We start from the raw sequence: 27083 nt of genomic DNA, 5'->3' as shown, positions 1-27083 counted from the left end.
GCATGCCGGCAGACAGACAGGCAGACAGACAGACAGTCAGGTGGTCCTCCGCTCCTCTGTGCTCCTCACATCTTTTCCTCCAGCTGTGGAGGGAAAAGAGGGGAGGGAGAAGCCGAGCCTCCCCCCTCTCTCCTGTCAGGGAGCATGTGCTCCCAAACGCTCTTCCTCTGCGTCTTCGTCCTCTAATTCAAACACGCTCGCAGTGAGGACAGAGGATGGAGGAAGAGGAAGAGAGGGGATACAGAGGAGTGATAGAGGTGGGAGGGGAGGAGGGGAGGAGCAGACCAATGGGAGGAGGAGAGGAGGAGATGGGAGGGGTCGCTTAGGGGACAAACCCCTGCGGTTTCTGAAGCGGAGGCGGTGCTGGTGGGCGGCGCTAGAGATGAGGGACAGCTACGGAGCCGTGATGACTCAGGAAAGAGGGAGGAGGGTGGGAGGGTCGGTCTCTATAGGAAGCCGGTCCCCTGTCGGCGTTAACGTCAGGCGTGGAACCTCCACCAAGGTTCCTCCGTCAGCCCACAGCAGCAGCAGCAGCTTTATCTCAGCAAGGTCACTGCAGCTCCACACGTGTGAGAAACTTCACTGTTAGCGCTGAGGTGGAGCAGGAGGAGGCTGAGTGATGTCACAGAGTCTGTGTGTAAAATAACAGTTTCTAGCGTATGTCATCTGATCTGGACGAGACCCAACGCTGTTTTTAGGTTATACAGATTTATTGATATTATAATTGACTTATTATTATATTTGTGTTCTGACAGGAGCTGAGTACCGTAACTGTAGTACAGCATAGCTTTACTTTTTAAATCCCACACTATACCCACTATACACGAAATCTTGTGACATAAAGTGAAATATGAGGATCAGATTAATCTGAGAAAGCGTGACTGAAGGCCTGAAGGAGGAGCAAATAAACTTATGTGCGATTAGAACTCGGCCATCATCAGTGTGAAATCAATTTTGATGAAGTCGCATTAAAGGTGGACCTAAAATTAACTGCGCATAGAAATAATGATAAACCATCAGGTTTCTATTACGAAGTAATAATAAAAAGAGAAATTCTTCACATGTTGTTGTTGAGAGGCCCGTTTTGTTTCACTTCACATATCTGTGTGAGATCATATTCCTCTTTTAGGTTGTGTTGCGCTATTTTGTTCAGGCATTTGGCAAGAAGGGAAAATCCTCCTCACATTCCTGCTCAGATGTGACTGACAGAGCTGATCCTGTCCACTCATGACAGCTCTCGTGATTCCACAGCTCTCTGTTGTGACCGTTTGTCACAGAGAGCTGCTGAGGAGGGCAGGAAGTCAGACAGAGGAACGGCATAGAGCATCTGGTCTTTTTTCAAAATAAAAGACACTATGAAAAATACGTTTGCTTCTGAAGTTCTCTCAGTGCGATCTGAAGCTGCGAGAAGCACCCAGTTAACCCAGCACCATCACAGTGATGTAAGAGTTGGTTTTTCTTTAAGTAACCAACCAACACTGCTGGTCTGCATGGATGATGCTTTGAGCCCTGACTGCACAAACTGTAACGCCATCAAAGCATCACAATCATTCATAATCATGTCTGAGGAGAGCCTGACCTGCTGTGGTCTTCATCTCTGAGCTAACGTATCATAGACCAATACTGACCGACCTGCCCGCCCCATTGTGCCTCCAGACCTGCCACTGCTTCGTCCACCACTTTACACAGGCAGCCATCCAAGCCAGCCACATGGCTCACATGTGCAAAGACGACAAAGGTGAGCAGAAAATGTCAATTAAAGTCTCCAATATATGGCCATCGCTCCATTTCTTCTTCAGTTCAACTTTTCAGCCAATCAGCATTCAATCAACTCATAGATTCATCAACACGGGAGTACACGCTGTTGGCTTTGAATCATTTAAATTTCAGCAATCCATCTGTCTCAATCACAAAACAGACAACAACACGGTGCTATAAACTACAAACATGGCGCTTAAACCCTACATTACCCAGGCTCAGCACAAGGTTCATTTTCTTTTAGAAAGTAGATGAAAGAAGATGTCTCTTTTACAAACCTATAAGCCGAGCTCTGATTGGCTCATGGGTTTTCCTCCCAGAGACAACAGCAATCAATAAATAAACACCAACTGTTTCAACTGCTATGCTGATCAAAGATTCAGAGGTTTAGGACTGATAATCAAATTTAACACATCGTTTTAAAGAGACCGAGAGTGTCTCAGAGTGACTTCAGTTGACTGTTAAATGCACCCTCTGAATGCAAGCAGAGCACCTCCACCTTTAACCCCTCAGGAGAAAACACACAGACACTCCCCCTGCTGTCACCGTCAGCTTCATTTATATTCATCAGCATAACCTTGAAGGTCAGACAGCAGAAACTGCTCAGTCTGGTTTAAACTGTTTTCCGATCAAAGGAGATACTCGTGCACATTATATGTCAGAAAGCTGCTCTGCTTCCACAAGATGGCACAGTTACCACACTTAATGCTGACAGTTAGAGCCATAACACATTTCCTTTCACATCCTCGTTCTTCTAGTACACGGGCAGGGAAACAGGAAGACAGCGCGGACATGCAGAAGGTCAAGAATAAAAATAACAAAATATCAGTTCTTCAAATACTTAAAACAGTTTAAAGAATCATTTCCTACATTTCTTACTCTATCTTCTTCTTGCACTGTTGTCGTGTTTTTGCTTCATTTTTGAAATATCTAACAATCTCAGCGGCCTATAAATAAATGAACTGCCTCAACAAGTCTTCATTCATATAAATAATAATGGATTGGATTTATATAGCACTTTTCAAGGCACCCAAAGCGCTTTACAATGCCACTATTCATTCACTCTCGCATCCACACACTGGTGGAGGCAATCTACAGTTGTAGCCACAGCTGCCCTGGGGCAGACTGACAGAAGCGAGGCTGCCATATCGCGCCATCGGCCCCTCTGGCCAACACCAGTAGGCAAGTAGGGTAAAGTGTCTTGCCCAAGGACACAACGACCAGGACAGCGAGCCCAGGGATCGAACTGGCGACCTTCCGGTTACAGATGCGATTCCCAACCCCCTGAGCCACGGTCGCCCAGTAAATCTGTCCCTTCACGCTTTTTCAAGGTGATGCAAAACAATAAGCCCTCAGTATCACTACATGCACATCCTGAATGTATGCTTAAGAAACACCATCTTGAGTTTAAACAGAGTAAACAGAAACGCTCAGAGGATGGACACAGGATGAAAAAAAGCACCAACACATAGTTCTTTACACACAGAGCAGCTCTGAGATGTGTCTAGAGGAGGCATGGGTGAACTACGGCCCGGGGGCCACGTGCGGCCCGTTAAACGTTTTGATCCGGCCTGCCAAACTTGAAAAAAATTTAATAAATTAACCTTGTTAATGTTTTATTTCCCCTGCAATTCTGATGTTTCCTCACTAGATGGCGCACTCTAGATATATTGGCTTTGTTGAGGTGAAGCGGCGTAGGCCTATTACTCCACGTTTGCACTTTACCCTGTGACCTACCGCCCCTCTATGAAGATGAGCGGTCCCAAGAAAAGGAAAGTGGACAGAGAATGTCGAGTGTTCAAAAAGGAGTGGACAACTAAATATTTTTTCACTGAACACTGATCATCTGCTGTTTGCCTGATATGCCAAGAAACTGTGGCGGTTTTTAAAGAGTATAATATTAGCCGTCACTTTGCCACAAAGCACGCAAATTATGCTAGCAAGCTCTCAACAAAAGAACGGGAATCTGCTGCTGAGAAGTTGGCAGCTAATTTGAAGGCTCAGCAAAGTTTTTTTCACCGTCAAACTGCCATTCAAGAGTCAAGTACCAAGGCCAGTTTTATGCTTTCATTCAAAATAGCAAAGGCCAGCAAACCACTGTCAGAGGGCGAGTTTTTAAAAGAATGTATGGTAGAGACAGCAGGTATTTTGTGCCCGGAGACCAAAGACAAATTTGAGAAAATCAGTTTATCACGGCGGACAGTGACTCGCCGTGTAGAACTAATAGATGAAGATATCACCAGCATATTAAACAAAAAGGCGAAGTCATTCACTTTTTATTCTTTAGCACTGGATGAAAGCAACGATGTCAAAGACACTGCTCAGCTCCTCATTTTTATCCGAGGAATCAACGAAACCTTTGAAATAACGGAGGAGTTTTTGACAATGGAGTCTCTGAAAGGACAAACACGGGGAGAGGACTTGTTTGAACGAGTGTCTGCTGCCATCGAAAACATGAAGCTTCCCTGGAGTAAGCTTGTTAACGTCACCACAGATGGATCTCCAAATTTAACGGGAAAAAACGTTGGCCTGCTGAGGAGAATCCAGAATAAAGTGAAAGATGAAAACTCTGACCAGGATGTGATTTTCCTCCACTGCATCATCCACCAGGAATCTCTATGTAAATCGGTGTTACAGCTGAATCATGTTGTGAATCCTGTGGTAAAACTTGTCAACTTCATACGCGCACGGGGACTTCAGCACCGTCAGTTCATTGCGTTCCTGGAGGAAACTGATGCGGATCACCAGGACCTGCTTTATCACTCCCGTGTCCGCTGGTTGAGTTTGGGCAAAGTGTTTCAACGAGTGTGGGAGCTCAAAGAGGAGATTGGCGTGTTTTTGGAGCGGCAGGGGAAGACTGAGGAATTTCCTGAGCTGAGCAACAAGAGCTGGATGTGTGACTTCGCGTTTGCTACAGACGTATTTTCACACTTGAATGAGCTCAATGTGAAACTGCAGGGGAAGGAGCAGTTTGTGCATGACATGCACACAAACGTGAAAGCCTTCAAATCCAAGCTGGCTTTATTCTCCAGGCAGATTTTGAACAAGTCATTCACTCATTTTCCTACACTAGCCATGCTGAAAGAGGCCGGAGCAAAAGTAAAGAAATACAGTGAGTCACTGGATGCACTGCACGGAGAATTCTGCCGTCGGTTTTTGGATTTCGATAAAATTGACAAGTCACTTCAATTGGTGGCCTTTCCTCTGTCACAAGACCCCGAAACAGCTCCAGAGGAGCTTCAGCTCGAACTCATCGACCTTCAGTCTGACCCTGCCTTAAAAGAGAAGTTCAGCTCTCTGAAACTAAATGACTTCTATGCTTCACTCAATGATGCCGCGTTTCCAAATCTAAGGCGAAGAGCGCAGATGATGTTGGCTTTGTTCGGCTCTACCTCCGTGTGTGAACAGACATTCAGCGTCATGAACATCAACAAAGCCAGCCACAGATCCAAGTTAACAGACCTACACCTCAGATCAATCCTGAGAATCGCCACAACAAAACTAACTCCAGACTTTGATGCGCTGGCTAAAAAAGGAGACCAACAACACTGCTCCCATTAAAATGTGTGTCTCTCCGTGATACGCACGTTGTTAAAATGAACAGTGCGCACAGATCAACTATAACGCTTCACAGACTGACTTGCTGCAACTGTTTCGTTCTTGCACTGGTCGTTGTTGACTTTTGGCACCGGGGAAACAAATTGAATAAAAGGAACAGGACAAGTACATCTGCATCTCCTACCGTTTTTGGAAAAAAAAAAAAGAGTTAGGAGGAGAGTGATGTGATATCCTGAAGGATAACAGAACTTTCAGTGCTTTAAAATAAAATATTCATTTATTTGATTTTCAGTGTTTTAAAGGCTCATTTCGAAGTCAGAGATTTTATTGTAATGCTTTTCTTCATTTTCATTGGAAATTAAAGCACATGTTTTCTCCATATCCCAAGATGTGTATTTTTCCCCCAATGAGGTGATGTTTTCAAAGCATGCCATCTATCTACTCCTGTTCCGGCCCCTTTGTCAAATGTTAGAACTCAATGTGGCCCACGAATCAAAAAGTTTGCCCACCCTTGGTCTAGAGTATCAGTCGGACTGATGACTCCCAAGGGTTTAATGCAAACTGCTCCACTGAGAGCAGGAGGACAGTTTAGATGGATGAACACTGGTGTGTTTTCTCAGTAAAGAGATCTCTGTTAGCGTCCCAGGACCTGGCGTCCACATATGTGGACATCACATTTTGGGTTGTCTAGACCAAAATACTAAATTGTGCTCTACAAGGGCGTGATATCCACTTACGAGGACATTATACTGCCACTGTTTGAAATTTAATGTGAATGTCCTCATATGTGAATCTCATTTTTCTCAGAAACAAAAATCAGGTAAAAAAAAATAAAAAAAATCACGTAATTCTTTGTTTTTACATTCATCAGGTTCCAATCAGCCCAAATAGCAAAGAGAAATTAAAAATGCATGCCATGGAAGAGTTCAGGTCTTACATATACATATGAAATATGTGTAGCTGTATTTGTATTTTTAAGCTTAGAACAGAGGCGGAGCTGCTTTCTTAGAACCAACAACATTTCTGAAGTGAAAGCTAAGACTACAACTTAGAGCCACGTTTTTCATTTCCAACAGTGAGTCAGCCCCCATAGACTCCCATGTTAAACTGTTAAATTTCAGCCTTCATAACAATCACAAAGGAGGTGAATTTATTCTAATTCACCTGTTCAGGTGTATCAAGGCTTAAAGTGTGTATTATTAGGGCGAGTGACATCTTTAACTGACAGAGTCAGCTGACAGTCCCTGAGCTGGATCTCTGGAGACTGTGACTAACTATGCACCTCCTCGCCACGCCAGGTCACAAGTTTCCCTCCTGGCAGCGTCTCACAGTCTTCGGGGAGCTTGGACACTGATGGGGTCTGACAGCTGATCGCCCTGATGCAAATGCACAAAATGACCGGGGAGGAGGTGAAGCGTTTACGAAGGGAGGTGTTACATCACAGACCTGGGAAGAAACCTGAGACTGGGGAGCGTGGGAGAACAGACTCACAGCGGGTTATCCCTTCCTGCACGGATCAAATCAGCCTTTTTAACCCCCCGCCCCGCCTTTGGAGGCTTCAGCATAAAAAAAAAAACCCAACAATTACATGATCAGGCAACCACAGGCTTAAGGTAACACTTCAACACCTCCCTGCCTTTCACCTGCAACAACAGTGGGAGGAGCATTCCCACAGAAATCTCAGGCTTCGGTCACGTTTTCTCATCAGATTACAGCCAAGAACACACTGTGGAGTTACAGCGTGTCAGAAAACATGTCTCACCTTGAAAACACAAAGAAAAGCAGCAGATCTGTACATCTGAGAGGTCGAAGAGGTTAAGGTTGAATATTTTTGCTTCATATTGCAGCTCAGACTGCTGCTGGTCTGTGGATGAAGCTGAGGAACCACAAAGAGGCCTCTGCCATCTTCATTTTAATTCTCTCAAACTGAGACAAGAAGTGCTGGGAAAAGTTTGTGAACAATTTTTAATATTTTTGCATAAATACAAACTAAAACATCATCAAATTTTTAAACTAGTCCTGAAAGGCCCCCTGCATGCTGTCAGCCATCAGCAGTGTCTGCTTCATGCTGCGCTTCTTAAGCAAAGCTCAGTTTTTCCAGCTCACAGTTTGATCTGCAAACAGATTAATTCATGTTTACTGAAGCAGAAAGTTAGAACTGCCTGTTTCTTTACCTCCGTTTTCTCCTGTTTCTTGGGATTAAACTGCTTTGAGTTACTGTCCCCATCCTTTTTACATATCACGCTTCACTGTTTAGACCCCTGTTTTAGCAGGAACTCAGTCACATTTTCAGGCGGGTGTGCAACAAACAGATTCTAACTAAACAAACTGAATTCAAATGTTACACTTGGAAACCTCTTTATTATGAAAGGTCTGAACATGCGCAGCTATGTAGATGTTTGTGTGTCGGGTTTTGAGGGTCAGCCAGTCTTGATTCCTGTTGGGAGTGAACATTTCCTGTCTGGTGTCCTTGTGTCTTTGTGGAGAGGACGGTTCCTGTTGTGTCGTTGGACAAACCCTCAGAGCTCCAGTCAGATAATTTTAAAGTCTGGAAAAACTGCATCCCTGCACCTCTGAATGTTTGTGGTGTCAGAGGTCAAGGCCCAAACCTTTAAAATAACAACCGATCTTAACCGATCAGGTCAGTACTACAGCACCCAGCAGCGAGTTAGAGGCTGTGAGCCCTCGGTCTTTGTTCTTTTATTATTCTGTTTTCCAAACAGCCGGGGGAGTCTCTGCGCTGCACCGTGTCCTTTCTGTCTCTGCACGGCCTTCATTATTCACGAGCTTTCCAACTGTGCAACCCAAGTCCTGCTGGCAGCCTGTACCTGGCCTCGTCTGTCAGCACCTCCCACCTGCGGGACCTCCTGCGTCACGCAGCGAGGTCAGAGATAACACATGAAACCAAAAAAAATCCCAGAGCAGGAAAATGAAAGCGTTCGTCCCGACCGCAGATATGACGATCTGACGTGCAGAAGGTTATTTATGCGCACTGTGTGAGCTGCAGGGCTTCGGTAAAACTATGTAATGAGATCACATGCTCAGGATCAATGTTAACATCCCTTCACTGTGTTATGGCTGCTTTAAGAATACAGCCATAAATCAATTATTCATTCATAAGGGTTTAAATGGACTTGCCTCGAGCTCTGTCTCTGATTTATAACAGCTCTAATGTACAGGAGAGCAAAGTGATCAGAGAAGCAATGAGATCTGGTTGATGTCAGTTTTTAAACCACTAACACTTTACCTCCTATTTATCTGCTTTTATGACTTCTTTAAGCCTCCTTTAAGAAACAGAACTTGTTTCAAATCAGGTTCAAGCCTGACTTAACAGGTAATCTTCCTTTGAGAAACGCGAGTACTTCAACAACAAGCAGAACAGAGGCAGAAAGCAGCAGTTTTCCTCAAATTAAAGCAGTCATTTCTCCCAGGATACTGGGAACGAGTGAAATGCTTCAGCAGGAGCAGAGCAGCAGGATTACACACATCAGCGCGCTTCAGCTACTTGTGGCATTCGGATCCTAATTATGATGTAATTATGAAGGATTACAGAAAAAGTCGTTTCGTTAATCAGCTCTCACATGAAGACAAACATGCAGCTCAGATCAGATGTCCTCCCTGAACTCTGCAGACGGTTACAGCAGGCCTGTAGGTTTCACAGAAAAATGCTCCGACTTGTTATTTACCTGCAAACGGCAGTCTGCTTGCAGAGGCGACACCGTCCCCTGTGGATCTGCAGGAGGACAAATGCTAGCGTCCTGTCAGCCACTCCGAGCTAACGCACTGCTGCCTGCCTCCTCCCTTCCCCTCCAACCCAGTCTTGTGACTGTAGGGACGACAGCTGACACTGCTCTTACAAAATAAGAGCCCTGGGCTCTGAGAGTAAAGGCACTTCTTCTTTGTGACTGACTCCCACTTTGTTTTATTATTCCTTTCTTTTCCTGCCTGTCACTCTGGTCCACTTCTCTGCTCTCTGTGACTCCCGTCCCTGTTTTCCAGGTCAGTATGAAGTTTCCTGCTCCTCTGCTGTGCGGCTGAAACACACTGATGAACACAAAAACCTTCCTAATTAGTTTTTTTTAAGTGACACCTTTCCCTGAAATAGATATTAATAGGCTGGCCGCTCTGTAATCTTCACCAGTCTTCATCAACAATCAGGCCGCGTGAAATAAGTCCTCCGTATCAGTTCAGCTGACAGACAGGGCCCAGCACTACACACAGGAGTGAGTCTTTATCAATGTCAGGACTCGTTTAGTCATTAGCTGTTCAGTCAGCTTTTAAATGTGACATCATCACTTCTGAAGAGCAGCCAATGTCATCAGTCCAGCTTGTCTGCTTGCCAGCAGGATTACTCAGTAATCAGAACAGATCTGCGGGGGAATTTGATCAGAGCTCAGTGCGGTTTAAAGTGATCAATCTTTGAAGTGCAGCTCAGAGTCCAGTAGTTTTTGGAAGGATCCATTACAACACTGCCCTGTGAGACATCAGCAAACTGAAAATTTTCCATAAGAGCTTTGCAAAAACAAATCACACTGAAATAAGAAAAACCGTCTGCTTTTGTCTTGAAGTTCTCAGGAAGATATCACAATCTAATCCAGATCCAGAGATCCTTCTGGATCCAGGGGTCAGTGTGGTACTAGATTTCATTTACTCGTGCATAATGCCCATTTATGTTCATTGGATGGTCAGAAAATAACAGAAAAATACACAGATTTCTGTCAGGTAATGTAACACGGACTCATTACAGGTGCTGTGTAGTTAGCAGTCATGCTTACGTCACCTTATAAATTAATCAGGATAAACTGTTTACTAAAACCAGAGAGACAAAGTGATTCTTAATGAGTCAGATTTAGTGAAGATGTAGAAAAGTCAGAGTTTCATCTCTTGTGTTTCTGTTCCTGTTACCTGAAACAAACCTGGTTATTTCACTTCAGTTTATTATATTTATACACTTAGATAAATGAATGTGCTGTGTGATGAAGTTTCTTTTTCTTAAAGATTAAATCTGAGCAGACTTAAGGTTTATAAATATGACGTGTGTCAGCTGCTGTTTTTTCTCTGTATGTAATCATCTGTAAACACTGGGTTTTGTGGGCCTCTACATGAATAACAAATACGCGTTTCCTTCTGTTACAGTAACGCTGAAACATCTTGGGACATGTTTGACCTCAAATATGGCAGATATATTCATTAACAACAAAACCTGGGATGAATGATCATCAGGCTTTCCTAAAGGAAGGTGGTTGTGCCTTTTCTTTTCAAGGCTGAGCACCTCCTGAGATGAAAGCTGACCCATGTGACCAGAGATGGAGCGAGGTAACGAGTTCATGAGACCATCAAACCAGTTTAATGTGACTCGCTCCGGTCTGCTAACCATAACCTCTGTGCACAGATCACACAGAGACAAACAAAACACACCTGCTCAGAAACAATATTCATCCTCTTTAATGACTGCTCAGCAGTTTTCCCTGTCCTGCCACACAGCCATAGCACTAAACATAAGTAGCTGCTTTTCACTGTGTAAACTGTCCCGTCTGTGTTCTGCAGGGTCACTTTTCCTGCAGCAAAGTGACTGAAATCTGCTCATTTCAGTCCACAGGAACAAAGAAGGCACTCGGGTTTCCTTCTCACTGAAAGACAGCACGCACAGCTTTACACCATGGAGAGGGCTTCCCAGCAGAAACACTGAGACTCACTGATGAGTACAACGTGTACTTTCTCTCACTTTTAGATTTACAGCCTCCATCTGAATCCCACAGGACCAACAGAGACAAAGAGAGGAATAAATCCAATTAGCAAATTAAATCTTTTTAATGGGCCACAGAATTGATATGTGGGTTTTTAATTTTTGTATGAACTTATTTTTATGAGCAAAATATTATCAGAAAGTGAAAATTACAAAATTCAAACATGCTTCCATGCCAGGACATCCCCGGATATAATTGCACGTTTGCTGTAAAACATGTGTAAGGAACTTTGTGTGCTACCTTAAAAAGCGAACACCTTCATCAGTGGGAAAGTCTTTCCCCTCAGTTCCTCCTTATGAAGCAGAAACTTCTTATAACTGAGCAGAAACTATTGAAAAGAGCATTAATGGTGTCACACATTACTGGGCCTGTGTGTGTTTCAGACATCTGAGCCACATCTCTGATTTCTTAAAGCTCCTCAGGCCTTTATGACGCAGTCAACATTATAGAAATGAGACAGATGGTCTCATCTGCAGTACAAAGAAATCACAGTTATCTTAGTTATTAACTGTAATCTTGATTATTTAGCATCATTACTTATTAACTTACCAAACACCAAGTGTTTGTTATGTGAAAGTGAAAAGAGAAACCAATAAATAAACAAACAGAAGAAATGGGTATGCACACAGGACCATCCGTTATTGAGTCAGGCGTCTGGCTAGCGAGTGTTTCAGAAAAAGCCCACTTTGAAAGGGCGACCACTGTTCGCTATTGGCCGTCAGAGTCCAGATGGACAGATGAGTGGAGAGCCGACCAGCCAATCAAAACTTTGGTCAGGCATCACCAAAAAGGACCCAGAGAGAGATCGGAGACGAAGGCAGCTCTACCAGTTAATAATCCTTCACAGGTTAACTTACATAAACATCTTACTTCCTCTAAGCAGATCTTGTTCACCAAAATCTTTCCATCTATTCATCACCAAACCAGTCCAAACACGTCTTCATGATTTGTTCCTTTCAAGAAATTCATAAATGTTGGTCTTTTTTTTCTTTTTTCTGATCAAAGGACACTCAAAGTGTATCAGTATCATTTTACTTGAAGACAGAGAACTGCAGCTGTTTTCTACTGATATGTCTAACAAGGTTTCCTGTTTTCTGCACTGAAACACAAGACAAACTCAGAGCTTTGTAGGGAAAAAGAACAGACAAAAGAGAAACTGTTTTATCTCCAGTTTTATCTCCATTATCATGCTTTCATAATCACTGAAAGCCAAGATTATGATTAAGATTAACCTCTGATTAATGGTCCAACCCTAGATTCGGATGTTCTTTATCTCTGGATGTGAAAACATAAACTGTGTGGATAATATCCTGCTCGCTCACAGCAGAAACCATCAGGCTTCAGTTTTCCTCAGTTTTGCAACTTTGTAACTTGATATGAACTCTTTGTTAACTCTGTATTATACTTTTTAAAAAACATCGCCCAGGAAGCTAAATCTGTGAAAACATCTAGATAACATCTCAATCATCCAGGTAAGGAAGTCCCCAAAACACGAGAGGAATGAGAAGCACCAGCTGAGTATAGTGTGAGAGGACAAAGTGACAGCCCTGTTTGTAGTTTTCTCCCTGACTGATTGATTTTGTGCATAAACACAGATGAAACCACAACACAGAGATTATCTTTGACTTATAAAAATGAATTCCCCATCCCAGCAGCGCTGGAAAACACTGGAAATATTTCCTGCTACCCAAAAGCAGCATTCAGGACTTTCCATGGACACACTCAGTACATATAAACCATAAACTGGGTGCAAGTCAGCTGGTGATCAACAGGAGTAATTCGGATGCTTCTGGATTTATTTATGAGGCTATCATGGAGTTCAGTAAGTGTGCACATATAGGGCTCTAGAGTCCGACTTAATTTGATCACATATGCAACTTCATTTCGCAATGGTGCGACAAAAAAGAATCCTCTCCAAGTCTGAAAGTCTCTGCGTGGTCAACAACAGACACACATTGTGCCCATATCGTTGTCTAAACCAATGAGAGATAGTCAGGGGCGGGACCTCTCTGATTGGCCTGATTGGTCCCACACACGTGTATGTTTGAAAGTGCAGGCAGATAGAGAGAGGTGAGTAGCTTTAATAAAGCGATATCGATTCATTAAATCCTGAATCTACTTTTAAATATAAACGTATTTTGCCAGAAACGCCAGAATCTTAAAATTCACAAAACTATTTGAAAAACAACCAAACAGCTAAAACAGCAAATGAGAGCAGGTAAACACAAAGTCCGGAGCCGACGCATCAGAATCAGTGAGATGTCGGCTTTTTTTTTTTTTTTTCAAAAAATGACCTCTGACAAGAAAGTCTCATGTCTGCTGTTTAATAGCACAGAAACGTAAACTTTTTTAAATAAAGCCAAATTGCAAACCGCTTAGCTGTGTCTCTAATAGAACCTCTGTAACTTTGCTCTGCTTCACTTCAGCAGCATCTTTATATGTTCACTCATGGTTTTCTTCAGTTTTTGTTCTACTGCAGAATATTTTTAAGCTTATCTGCTATAAAAAGCCAGGCCAGGAAAATATTCTTCATGTTTTTCTGTGTTTTATCCTCAGTTACTTTGACACAAAGGCATGTGGTGTGATGCTTACACCTCTGATAAAGTCTCACAAGTGTCAGTACTGATAAATGATCAGAATTATAGTATTTCTGACTGTCTGAGTCAAAATTGAATGGAATTGAATCGGGACTTTATTAATCGGAATCGAATGGATTATAGTGAAACCAGTGATGATACCCAGCCCTAGTGAGAAGCCTAGGCCTGACATAAGTGGATGTAGCTGTGGGTAATGAGAAAAGATGAAAAGACCTATTGATAAATTTTTTGTTAAGTTAAGGCCTGACCCATCAACCTCTGAAGGCTGAAAAAGCACAGTGTATCCAGAAAACACATTATATGAAGCGATAAATGCACTGCCTATGTGTCCCCTCTCCCCACTGCCTTTCAGCAGCAGGCAGCAGCAAACAGGTCGTCAGAGGAGGCCGAGATGATGATTAAGTTTAACATTGTCTACAATATTGTACTTTAAGCACAAGCACTTTTTGAGTAACTTCTCTTTCTTGTAGAAATGTGCTCCAAATAAAGACAAGATCAATATTGTCTGTATGGACAGCAATTAAAAAAATAAAATAAAAAGTGAACATGTAAAGCAGTGGGGTTCAAATGCGGTTGAAAAATTTGGGTGCACCTAACTTTTGTGCTGGTGCTCCTAAAAAAAAAAAAAGTAAGTCCAGAGCCCTGACATGGACAGACAAATTTGGTGCAGTTTGGGAGGGTCACATGTCGCGTGTCTTGAGGCTGCTTTCAACAATCGACAATAGAAAATATTAAATAAACAAATTAACGCTGCCATGACAACAGAAGCATCATCATAAAACTGCCCCTGGCACCATAAACCAAACTGAGCTCATCAAACGCTGCAGGACTTACCCGACAAAGGTGACAGGACCATGTTCCCCGACCTCTGGACTTCATCGAACTTACTGAAGATGACGTTCAGCCTGCACACAGAGACGGAGCAGACAGTCAGAAGCAGCTGGTGTTATGATGTCAGGAAAGCACCAAGTTAAAAAAAAAAAGAGGCCTTGCTGGCTTCAAGCGTGCAGAGTGTCCTCTGAAAAACAGAAAACTGGCTCATTTCAGGCTCCTGGGAGAGTGTTTAAATAGGCCAAAGTAACAGCACAGAGTCTACAGCCTCCAAAAATACACAGACGACGGCAGATATTATTAGAACAAACACCAAGAACCACAATGTCACTGTCACATCTGCTGACCTGATGGAGGAGGAAGCACCCATCACTCAAAGGACGAGCTTTATTGATAACAGTCAGTTACTGTTTGTGTGATTAAAATGAAAACTATTTCCTGATTATTCAATTAATAACTTAATTATCTGCCATTTAATCAGACACTGATCATCAGATTAAAGCTGAAGTTAAAAGTCAGTTAATTAATAAGACCATCACTGCCAATCTAAGCAGTGAAAAACCCAAACATCTAACCACAGGAGCCTGAGATGAAGCATTCCCTCCTCTGAGTTTTCACTAATTCACTTTGCTTGTTGAGGTTTTTCATTAACAGCTGTAACTTCCAGCAGACAGCCACTCTTCCTCTATAGCTCTATCTCATTACTGACATAAAACACATGTAAGTGAAACTCTGGCGTAACAGGACACTCTGCTGATCAATGAGGCTTCATAGATTTTCTAATATTTTCTAGATTAAATAACCAATCAATCAATAAAAAACTAATCAGAAACAGTGTTTTTAAAGGGCTGTGAATGCCTTTCCTTCTAATGTGAAGAACAGTTATTCAAAAGGCTGTCACTTTTCTACATGTAACTGAGTAATGTGAGTGTGCACCACCAGCAGTACCACAGAGCCCTTCACATGATGAGATTTACAGGGAGCTTTGAACGCACCGTGACTGAGGCAGGCCCTTCTTTCCCAGGTCGATCCGCACTCGCTCTCCGACGTGCCGGTAGATCTCCACCAGGCAGTTCATGGCGCCATCACGCACCTGTGGGCCGACAGGTAAACACATTACTTGAACACAAAGAGATTGCTTGTTTTAAATCATCCTGAATATGTGGTCGACACTTTAAAAACAATTAAAATCATCTCCCATGATGCTCTTTGGCTGCTGTCACAGCAGAAAAACACATGACTGTGATGACATGTTTAACGCTCCAGGTGTCTTTCTTTCTTTACTTTGTGTCCTGGTGCAAATCCATCTGTGTGTGTATCAGCATTTACAGTGACGTGTCCACATTGATGTTCTCACTCTTATTTTGAAAGAAGCTCTACGTTACACCGGTTTAAATCGTTCTCTTTGTTTTCGTCTAGATGCAGATTAAAAGCAACAATAAATACACACCGACTTTAAACTAAACATCTGAACTGTGTTCAAAGCTGTGACTTTTTTCTCTCTGCAACTGATTAGTGATGAAATCAAACAAAGACTATAGACTTTAAAATCTGATAAGGGTAGCTGAAGGCCTCACTGAGCATGCGTGAGTGTGTTTGGCTTTGGAAAGGGAAGTTCATGGGCACGGCTTCCTGTCCTGAGGAGGAAGTGCGATTCCGGCGATGACGAACCAATCAGTAAACGGCAAACAGAGAGGGGAGCAGACAGATGATAGCTGAGGATCCTGATGCAGAGCTGGAGGATCACAGACTTCATCCCTGTACAGCGGTGTGGGTCTGACATCAGCTAAAGCAGGTCTGGTGTAGTGTAATGTTTGAACTCCACCAGCAGAGGGCAGTCAAACACCAAGATTACTGCAGATTAAAGAAACTGTTCTCCAGCTGGATGTGGAGGAAGTTGGCTGACCTGCACAGTACAGCTGTTTAAAGCCATCACACGACTGCCGCTCAGCTGCTGTCCTGAGTGTTAAGTCCTTTCACTTGTTTCTGAAGCACTCCAGTATGTAAGTCTCAGATACTGACTGCATATGAACCACTACAGCCCCTCAGGCCTGCTAATCTCTGCTAGATGAGCCAGAGTTTAGCAGTAAAATGATGACTGGTGAGGGGGTTTTAAGTTTTCACACAACGGCTGGAAGCAGCAGAAATCTTTCAACCTAAAACATCCTCAGCCTTACTTTATTAAGTAGCAGCTTGTCTTTTTAAGACAGCATTATTCTTTTCACTGATTCACTGCTGAATTATTGCACATTTTAATATATTTTCTGTCTTTTTAAAGTAATTCATCTAGCGTTACCTGGTTTGATGTGAGAACATGTCTGAAGCGGACATTTTCCAACTTCCTGTGGAAAACAATCCGACTCGATCCTCAAGAAGCTGCTCACAGTGCATGTGTGAAAGCGGCTCAAACCACAGTGTAACCTGGTGTGTGTGTGTGTGTGTGTGTGTGTGTGTGTGTGTGTGTGTGTGTGTGTGTGTGTGTGTGACCGTGTGAGTGAGCAGGCATTGTACCTGGCTGGTGGGGTCTCCGAGGAGGCTGCAGATGTGAGGAACGATTTTACTGAGCGTCAGACTCTGAGAGCCAAACCTGAAAGATCAAAACACAAAACTGACTAAAGTCAAGTAAAACTGGAGGTGAGCTCAAAGACACATGACATCATCAGTACGCTTCCTTTACTATGAATAAAACTTCCAGTTTGTGCTCTTTTATTTTGAAAATCACCCACACACTCATTTCTGCGTTTTTTAAAAGCAAAAACAACAAAAGCGTCTCTAGCTTCTCGCACGTGAAGGTTTGCAGCTTTTCTTTTATCCCATGAACCAGTTTTAGGTTTGAACTTTTGAAATAAAAATCAGATGTGACAGTTTTATATCTGAAGCTGTGATAAACCTCTCTGAATATTTCCTGAAACTTTAGAGCTAAATAAACAAACAAAGAGTTAACAGAGTCCCAAATATAAGCGCCAAACCTGCTGTTACATTATAAATCAGTTACTGCTTTCAATAATATTAATAACTTACACGTTTAAAGTTGAGATGAGACACAGGCAGAGTCCCTCTCTGGTCCTGTTGTTCTTGTGCTTGAATCCTCCCATCATTCGCTCCCACACATACTGAACACAGGGAGAAGACAGAGAGACATTAACATGTCACCTGTAACGTTATGGTGACGCTCTGTTGGAGGACGACACAGTGGTGGATAAATCCAAACATGCAGGTGGAAATGTGAGTGTTAGACTAATTTACTTTTCTGTGAGTTTAAATTTGAATTTAAATGCCTGATGGCAAAATTTCTCCTGTGCCGTCTTTTTTCCCTGTAGTTTGCAGAGTTATGACACCAGATGTTATAGGTCAGCACCACCATGAGGTTATTATATCGTGCAAAACAGTTGTTTGAATGAAATATCAGCTCCCGAGATGCACTTAAATTCAACAAATGTTGATGGTAATTGAACATATTTCTGCTAAGGTGGATCTCCTGTGACCAAAGGTGTGAAAAAGGAGATAAGATGAAGAGTGAGTGTACCTGTGGGTTTGCAGCCTGGTCCATGATCTTCAGCAGAAGTGCCTGGTCCTGCTCTCGGACTTGATCCTTGGCGTCTCCCAGTCGATCGATAAGACTGGGCAGGACTGAAACAGGAAGCGAGAGTTGGTGTTTACAGCCTGCAGTGATATCACAAAGAAAGCAAAAACCTCCATGTTTGGATATTAACGCAGTGTTTCTCAAACTAGGAGAAATATAGAGAGAATCTAAGCTTTGGTCAGGAAAATAAAATCATCTGTTGAAGCTGAAACTGTGGGGTGTGAACTCTGAGAACTGAATCAATTTTCTTATTGCTGCACTCGTGTCATCTGATTATAGAGATGACTTCCATTACTTCCATACAAGCACAGACAGTAAGTTAAGTGAAAGACTGAAAATAATGGCTGTGATATAAACATTAAGTCTACGGAGGATTATTAAAGTTTAAATAAGAGGAGCACAGAGTAAAATGGGATTAAAATCTGTGAGCCACATGAATGAAATCCTTCCTGTATCGGTGGTTTTATCATAGTAACAGTGAGGAATGGGAGGAACTGTCTAATGCAGACAAATAAATACATTTGAAATCAAAAGTACTTCCTCACAACACTTCAAAAATAACATAAAACGCGTGTTTGGCCACACTGTATCACAGAGTTTGGCTTAAAGTTTCAAATAATTTTTGTAGAGGTGAGCACGATGTGTGAGAAAACTAGTTAAAAACTAATTCTGCTGAACTCAAAGCCTTTAAAAAATAGTCTGTATTCAGAAAGACACAATTAGACAAACATGACACGTGTTCATGATGCTCAGCCTTTAAATACTAAAACTACAAAAGAACCAGTTAAACACAGGAGAAGACATGATGATGGACACAAACCCCTCTACTAGAAATAAGGTCACACATTTGGCTCTAACAGTCAGTCTGAGAAGCTGGTTCCTGTAAACTGTTTTTAACTGTTTGCAGTGTTTTCTCTTTTACTGATTCAAACTGTTGTGTGTTTAATGTGAGTAGCAGGCTCTTTTCTCTCTAACAGGTCTCACTATCACTTTATAAACCCTCTTGCTGGTGTCCTTCTATCACACACCATCGTGTAAATGTAAGAAAACACAGTTCTTTCATTTTTAAGTGTGTTTTTTATAATTGCAGTGTTTGATATTTTAGTATATGTAACTATCATTCCAGCCATTTCCTCCTATGAAAAACAATAAAGTAACATTAACCTTAAATAATAATATAAATTACATTTAATACGCACATGTAGAGATTTGCAATGAAAACATAAAATAAAAGACACTCAAGGTGCATCAAAATGTAAATTAAATATTTTTAATTTGGGAAAAATGTAAAAAATACATATTTATATACATTTTGTAACATTTCTAAATATTTAAGAAAATAACAGATTTTTTTAATGCACAAAGTCTTATTTTAGTATAAATACATCTATCTAAAACTAACAAAAACAGTCATTTTTAAAAGTAAGCTGAAGCTCATGTTGTTGTACTGTTATTATGTGTGCAGTAAATAACGAGGAGAGGCTCACCAGTTCCAACCTGTGTCCTGAATCTCTCCTGCAGCCGGCTCACCAGAGCCGACAGGATATCCATCCCCAGTAAAACCACCTGAAACACACACACCATCACACGGGCGGTTAAACTGATCCACAGTGACTCCTCCTTCAGCGCCGGCAGCTCCACAGCGCCGCAGCAGCACAGTATTTGAATATGAGCCGCAAAGGCTTATGGGTAACACAGAAAGCAGCGGTTTCAGCTCTAAAAAGGTAGAAAAAGGCCGAATAAAGGCTGCTGGTGTATCTGTGATGTGAGCTAACAGTGTGAACTGCGGTCCTGTGCGCTGAAGCGTTGACCTGATTGTGAACCGTGAGTGTAGCCACTGTGTAGATCTTACTATCAGCGCTTCCGGGGAAGAGAACATGACTTTCCTTGTCATGGGGTGGTTCGGGAAACTCAATGAACGCGTAGTGAGAGCTTCCCTGCTGACACCATATCAACACATACGCACCACCTGAACCGCGAGTTCAGACCACGGTGCAATTTTTGGAAACTCTCAACAACAGAGAGCGATTGAGCGTGACTAATGTAAGGGTGACTGAAATAAAACGACCGCCTCCGCTATGGTGCCATCTGCTGGACGGAGAGCGGAACGACACTGACGTAGATATTTGAACGAGTTAATTACAATCTATTTTCATTGTATAACAACGCCATTCTTCTTCCAAGGACTTTATTTAAATTTATGAAGATACTTCGTTTTTATATATTCATACTCAAATGTGTTACATATTTACCTGTAAGCTCTTATATACTTGGAGTGATATTCACTGAGCGTCTTTTAAATTTTATATAATTTAAAACAAACAAACAAAATTATATATTTATATATAAAAAATTTATATAAAATTATTAAACCAATTATTGTCTCAAAATTTCATGTTACTGACTCAAACTTTGGAGAAAATAACTTGAAATTTTGCATTATTAAGTCACACTTTTTAGATAATAACCCAAATTTTCATATTAGCTGTGGTTTGGTTTTGTTATTTCAACTAATGATTGTTTGCTTACTAATAAATCGACTGTGTATCTATAAAAGAGTAAAAGATGGGTATTTTCACTGATTCTGACAAAAAATATTAAATACATCATGATGTTAGAAGTGACTCAAATGATTAACTGATAACAGTTTTTTTTCCTGCATATGAAATCTGTTGGTGTCCACTAAAGGAAAGCCACTGAGGTCACTTATTTTGGGGTAGGTCTCACTTACATAAAATACACCTTTGTTTATTAATTGTGCAATGAATTAATTGTGAAATATGAGGAAAATGCTTTGACATCTTATAACTAAGGTATTATAGACTCACTTTTATAACCGTATGCAGACTGATGGAGATTTGTGGTTCATTCTGAGTGGGAATAATCTGGATTAAGAAAAACACTTTCAGGTTTACAGGGATCTGTTTAAATTTTTCTTACTTACTGTCACATGTCTCCCGAATAAGAAGTGGGGATTCATATTAAACATTGCCAACACTTCAAATATGTAAACGCAATCCCAGAGAAGCTAAAGCTCAGGTTTCAGACTGCTCTGAACACTCAGTTTATCACAGTGTTTTCTACTCTCAGCTCCATATCATATCACAAAGAGCAGATATGTAGTCCAAAATATGACCTTTAACCTTTAGATCACCCAAAAACATCTGGACATGAGTATGTGAAGAAGGAGAATTGCTGCTTTTCGACATGATGATAAAGTGAATATCTTTGGATTTTGTGGTGACATTTGAATAATTCGACTACTACAAATAAAATGAGTGTTTCTGACATTTGATCCACTAAAGAGAGGAAGAAATCAATGTGGAGATGAATCTAAACATGTGTCCATTATTCATATCATCTTAAATCCCTCATGTTTAAGCACTTCACTTTTGCCATAAGAGGCTGCCCATAAGCAGCCTGTATTTACAGCTGGCTGGACAGCCTTTTAATTTACATCAGAGGCCTGTGATCGATTAACACGAGCCATTATCCTAACAGCTTGTGAAAGAGCCCTCCTCCATCCTTCACACTCAGCGCTGGAAGGTTTTAGTGCCCTGTTAACAGCAGCGACTGGCTGGAAGCTGAGTCTCTGTCAGACCTGCTGGCTCGCTCACACAGAGCAGGAAACTGGGCTAATGGGTGCTGGTAAATTAAGCTTGCCTCTGCCGTGCTCGCCTGGGAGCCTCGCCGTCCTCGTTATGGCCCCACAGACATCACCAGGACGGACAGGAGGCTGTGTTTCCAGGGCAGCGCGGGATGCAGCGATACGATTGGTCCGTATGTGTCTGCTGCTCTTACTACTGAGTGAAATGATGCCACACCAGACTCCAGTGAAAAATCCGGCATTTTAGTTAATAAGACTAAAAGTTCAGCAGCCGTTCAGGAGCTGTGATTCACATCAGAGGGTTTCCTTTGGTAGACAATGGTGCAAACATCTATTTTGTAAAACAGATGTTTATAAAAAAAACAAACCATCTGGTCTTCCACCAAAGCATTTTTACCATTGGGGGTTTCATTCACTGAATATTAACACCGTTTGTTTTGTTTTTTTTGTCTATCAGACAGGAAAAAACCTTCTATTAAATCAGGTAACACAGACTCTACCTATATCAGAAACAAATCCATAAATTTGTCCTGACTTCCTCCCCTCAACTCCAACTAGTCGTACTGTTAAAAGAGAGTTTTTCCTTCCCACTGTCGCCAAATGTTTGTTCATAGGGGGGCCGTTTGATTATTGGGGTTTTCGTTGTGTTAGTATACGGTCTTTAACTGAATGTTGCTGTGAATTGCTGCTATATAAATAAAAGTGAACTTAACTGAACCCAACAAAAATACGACCATGAGAAGAACATATGTGAAGGAAACCTGAGAGACATTACAGAAGCCTCAGATATGTTGGACGGTTTGTTCCCACAGTCTGGCTTTGAGTTTTAAGGCATTTTTAATAAGTAATATTAGAAAAGAACTGGGTAGCTACATGTAGTTTGTATAAGAAGCAGAGCTGGTGAAAAATGGCAACAGTTGAGTAAATCCATCATTAGGGTCAGGAGCTCTGTAACTGTCCTTAGATGCTCTATGATTAATCAATTATGTGCTTTTATTCAGCATCTGTTTGGCTAAGTCTGGCACATTTACCTTTCTATCTGACCGGCGTGAAACACGAGGGTTCATTGACAGTTTCGTTTGTTTAAACTACACAAACTTAAACAGCAGATGGTTGTTTTTGTTTTATTTTGCATATTTGTGGAGTCAGCACGACTCTGATTTGTCCTCTCTGGCACCGTTGCATTAAAAAGTGACATCATCAGCCTAAAGCAGCTCTACATTACTGTGCACTACTCCCATCTCTATTGATTAACCAGCACCAGCGGCGGCGGCAGCAAACGTCCATGTACAGCATGCTAATCGAGCAGCACGGGGAACCGGGCTGACTGCAGCTGAAGGTAAACAGGCTGGTGGGTTATTCATCAGCTCTCAGACAGAGCAGCGCTCCACGAGGAGCTGCGGTAATTAGCATCGAGCGGTTTCAGGCTCAAACACACAAACGAGGTGGGAAATAAGAGGCAGGAAGACTTAAAGTACCACCTTAAAAAACGACAATAAAAGAAATCAGAATTCTGGACTCTATTTTCTTCTATTTAACAGAAAGGATGGTTAGATCTCCTTCAAATGGCACCGTACACTAACACAATCTGAAACCAAGAAGCACTGAAAACTGCTCAGCAGGCTTTCACCATCATTTTCAAAGCTTACCCCAAGAAGACTTTTGCATATCACTAAGTTGTTAATAACTTATCCTGGTCCTAAAATAACCAGAAATTCAACTCTTAACTTCAGTCATTTCTCAGGACATCAGCTGACATTACAAAGATGTGTCATTTGTCAACAGGAAGCCAAACATTACAACACATCTGGAGGGTAAAGATAACACAATAAACACCACACTTGTATTTAGTGGGGCTTTGTTTGGCCAATTCTCTATTTTATCGAGCTGTTTAAAGCCATGTTATTACAGGTCGGTTTTAATATTTTTGGTTTCCACAGCTCAGGAATTCCCCACCTTCTCAGAAGGAATACAGTGGCTCTCATCGTGACTTAAACTGAGTGTTTCCTTCCCAAAACGACCAGCCATTCAGCTCTTCTTTTATTAAAGACACTCAGTGAGGGATGAGAAACCTAATGAAATGGTGTGTTACAGTAAAACACACCCAGCCAACACTGTAAATTAAGGGCACTTCTCCAGCCGAGTTTCACAACTAAATAAAAGCACCACTCCCTCTGTACTGCAACAGCTGAGGCTGAAGTGCTGTATTCACAAGCACGCTGACAGATGTGAGGACTGGGATCTTTTTTTTCTTTTTACCCCATCTCACCCTCCAGCTGCTGCTGCTCTGCTCACCTTGAAGTTGCTGGAATTGACCCAGGAGCTGGCCACGCAGTCCACCATCCTGTCCAGCATGCTCTGGTCCTGCTCCAGCTCCGGGGACCTCTCCTCATCCAGGATCAGCTCCATGACCTCCTGGCCCACCTGGAGCCTCTTCCCCAGGTCCTTCTGCGTCACCTGCTCCAGCAGGTACTCCATGCTCACCGCCTCCACCTCCTCCTCCATGGCTGCAGGAAGCAGACTCCCCCAGGTGGTCTTGTTTTCCCTCCTCGCTCCTCCTCACCTGTGGTCCAGCAGAGGTGTTACAGTTGGCAGGACCTGCAGCAGGATTCGTACACGGCGCTTGTGCTTAGGAGGCAGCTAATGTGGAAGAAGGAGAGAGCTCCAGGCTGTCCTGCTGCGGAGGGCTGTGCCCGGCATTGGGCTTCATTCTCCTGCACAGCTTTGCTGTGATTTAATGAGGGGGAGAACAAAAAAGGCGAGAATTAGAGCCAAGTTTCCACAACTATCACCTCCAGATTAAAAGACTCCAGCCTGCTGACCTCCAGATCCTAGCGTGGTCTTAGCAGTGCCTCTGTGCTTTCAGCTAACGGGCCGTTAAGGGGCGCTAACACAGGTGACCATTAAGTTAGGTGTCAGGACAGTTTAACTGAGCTGTTAGCTTCAGCTGCTAGCTCGCTGATAGCCTGCTTTCTATCCAAAAATACAGCCGAGCTGGTGCTAGCTATGCGGGGAAATTCAACCCTGTTCTCCCCGCAGGAGAGCCGTGAATGCCTCTAACCTGTCTCTCGGACTCCTGGCGGCTTAATTAACTAGTTATTAATTCAGCGACCGGCTGTAAATCCACTCACCGGATGGACTGACTCGTTCCCAGGGAAAAAAGTCAGAAGTGGCGATGCTGCCTCCGGCCACAAACTACCGTTACTTTCCTCCGTGGGGCTCGGCGATCACTTCCTCGCTGGTGAAATCTTAATCTTCTGGCAGCTCACGCCATCTCTGCGCTTCTAACCTCTCACCTCTCTAACTGGCGAGCTGCCCGCTGCTAATGAAAAAGGGGAAGATTATTATTTGCCGTAGTAAATCAAATCATGACCCCTGCCAGACGCCGTAGAGTCCTGCAGCGAGTCGAGTGAAGCCGCATAGTCGCGACACCTCCCGGCAGAAGCGCGCAACTACAGCCGGAGGAGGGCGTACATGGTTGGGAGGGCTCTCCCGTCAGCCTCAGGTGACCCCTTTTAAAAATTCAAGGTGTGCCTGTCAGAGTCAAGAGGTGTCATCCGGGCCCAACTTGGCTCCGAGATGACAACAAAAATTATTTATTTATTTTTATGGTGAATGAGAAGTTAGAGAGAACTGAGTTTGGAGACCACTGCTTGTTGCAGATCTCAAAGGTTAGAGACAGGGCCTGCATTTTGATCCGGTTGTCTAAAAGTCTCAGAAGAAGTCACTATGCGCACTGTGAACGTAAGGGCTGTATATGTGCTGATTTCTTAGATTTGTTTGGCATATTTGTCACACTTGCATGTTTCAGATCATCAAGCAAATTTTAATATATTCTTTTTAAAAGATAAGCCAACTAAATATAAAATGCAGTTTTGAAATGATGATTTTATTTATTAGGGGGGGGAAGCCATATCTGGCCGTGTGTGAAAAAGAAATTCACTGCAAATTAGCTGTGATTAACCACATTTTTGGAAAACTGAGTTCAATTTGAATTAAAACAGAACATGTATGACAAAATGAGGCAGGCTAAAAGAGTTGAAACAGCTACAGAAACAGCTGAGAAACAAAGTCACTGGCATCTATCAGTCTGGAAAAGTGTTAAAAAGCCATTTGTAAGGCTTCAGGAGTGCAGTGAACCAAATAAAGAGCCATTTTACACAAACGGAGTAAACTTGAAAGAGTTGTGAACCTTCCCAGGAGTGACCGGGTAACCAAAATTACTCCAAGAGTGCACTGATGACTCATCCAGGAGGTCACAGCAGAACCCAGAACAACATCTACAGAACTGCAGGGCTCACTTGTCTCAGTTAAGGTCAGAGTTCATGATTCAACAATAAGAAAGAGACTGGGCAAAAATACTCTGTGGACTGATGAGACAAAAGCTGATCTTGAAGATCCTCCACAGTGATGACTCATTGCTAGTTATCGCAAACACTTGATTGCTACCAAGTCACACAAGAACCATTAATGAGGTTTATAGGGCAATCACTTTTTCACACAGGGGCAGGTAGGTTTGGATAGCATTTTTCACTCAGTGAAGAAATAATTTTGTATTTACTTGTGTTATCTTTGTCTAGTGTTAAATGTGTTTGATGATCTGGAACATGTAAGCATGACAAATACACAAAAACTAAGAAATAAGGAATGATGTAAGTAAGTAAGTTTCCGTGTTTCATGAACGCCCCTGCAGCTTCAGAGTGAGGGTCTGACCTCTATGTGGTTAAAAGAGCCTCGTCCATCTCAAGAGAGTCATGAATAAGCCATGTGACAGCCAGGGCCCTATCAGGGATAAGTCTTCACATCAGGGAAAAATAACACCAAAGTGAAACTAAAATACTGTGGAACACGCTGGATAGTTCACTCATTACAATAAACAGTGAAGGAACGTTTTACTTCACCATCCTTTAAGATTTAGTAGCTAAACCTTTAATAATAAATCCCTTTGGAAGACTGTCACCAATAACAATGTGAGTAAGCATAATTATGACTTATTATCTCTTAATTACAAGTTAGTATCTCACAGGTTTGATGGAAATTCTCATAACAATCATTTAGTGTCTCATAAGAGATGACTTTAGTATGATAATGAACTTTATTGTCATACTCATGAATGTCTTTCTTTTGATATTTGGACCTCATATACTTATAAGAAGCGATGCCTTCATCATATCTTAAAATTAGGATTTAGCATCTTCTAATTAATAATTAACAATGACTTAATGCCTCATATCAGACAATAATGAGCCTAAATATCATAATTATGACTTGCTCACTCTTTTTTTAATTTGTATCCAGCGATGTAATACAAATGCTCAAGGTTATGACTTAATGTGTCATTATTGTCATATTTTTGTCATAATATAAAAACGTTATTAAAGTATCATAACAACAAGTTTCAC

The 27083-nt window shown here is 42.1% G+C and overlaps 2 protein-coding genes and 1 non-coding gene across 7 annotated transcripts in view; 2 read left to right on the top strand and 1 right to left on the bottom strand.

Annotated features, from left to right (window-relative positions):
* The window catches only part of LOC146547190 (CLIP-associating protein 1-A-like), a 57282-nt gene extending 32198 nt beyond the window's left edge, over positions 1 to 25084 (bottom strand). For 2 of the 5 annotated variants that reach the window (XM_085266128.1, XM_085266129.1), the window contains exons 1-8: positions 24813 to 25080; positions 23977 to 24408; positions 19562 to 19640; positions 18018 to 18121; positions 17513 to 17604; positions 17003 to 17078; positions 15487 to 15584; positions 14495 to 14565 (exon numbers count right to left, since the gene is read on the bottom strand). In XM_085266128.1, coding sequence (XP_085122254.1) covers positions 14495 to 14565; positions 15487 to 15584; positions 17003 to 17078; positions 17513 to 17604; positions 18018 to 18121; positions 19562 to 19640; positions 23977 to 24186 — 730 coding nt within the window. In that variant the 5' untranslated portion in view covers positions 24187 to 24408; positions 24813 to 25080. Of the gene's footprint in view, positions 1 to 14494; positions 14566 to 15486; positions 15585 to 17002; positions 17079 to 17512; positions 17605 to 18017; positions 18122 to 19561; positions 19641 to 23976; positions 24409 to 24812 lie in introns of all 5 variants that reach the window. The other 3 variants (XM_085266132.1, XM_085266131.1, XM_085266130.1) reach the window with 2 other exon arrangements.
* On the top strand, positions 3640 to 5319 carry LOC146547192 (general transcription factor II-I repeat domain-containing protein 2-like). Its single transcript, XM_085263749.1, has one exon. It carries the CDS (start codon positions 3820 to 3822, stop codon positions 5317 to 5319), a length of 1500 nt encoding a protein of 499 aa, XP_085119875.1. The 5' UTR covers positions 3640 to 3819.
* LOC146547191 (U4atac minor spliceosomal RNA) lies at positions 19955 to 20083 on the top strand. Its single transcript, XR_014890966.1, has one exon. It is a non-coding gene; the product is annotated as a U4atac minor spliceosomal RNA (small nuclear RNA).
* Positions 25085 to 27083: the final 1999 nt, after the last annotated feature.

The sequence above is a fragment of the Mchenga conophoros genome, linkage group LG23, assembly GCF_057382185.1.
Source record: "Mchenga conophoros isolate Kocher_MC1m ecotype Shallow Benthic linkage group LG23, M_conophoros_male_GT1.1, whole genome shotgun sequence".
NCBI classification, from domain to species: Eukaryota; Metazoa; Chordata; class Actinopteri; order Cichliformes; family Cichlidae; genus Mchenga; species Mchenga conophoros.
Note: the sequence above shows the minus strand (reverse complement) of the source record. Positions and strands in the feature narration are given on the sequence as shown.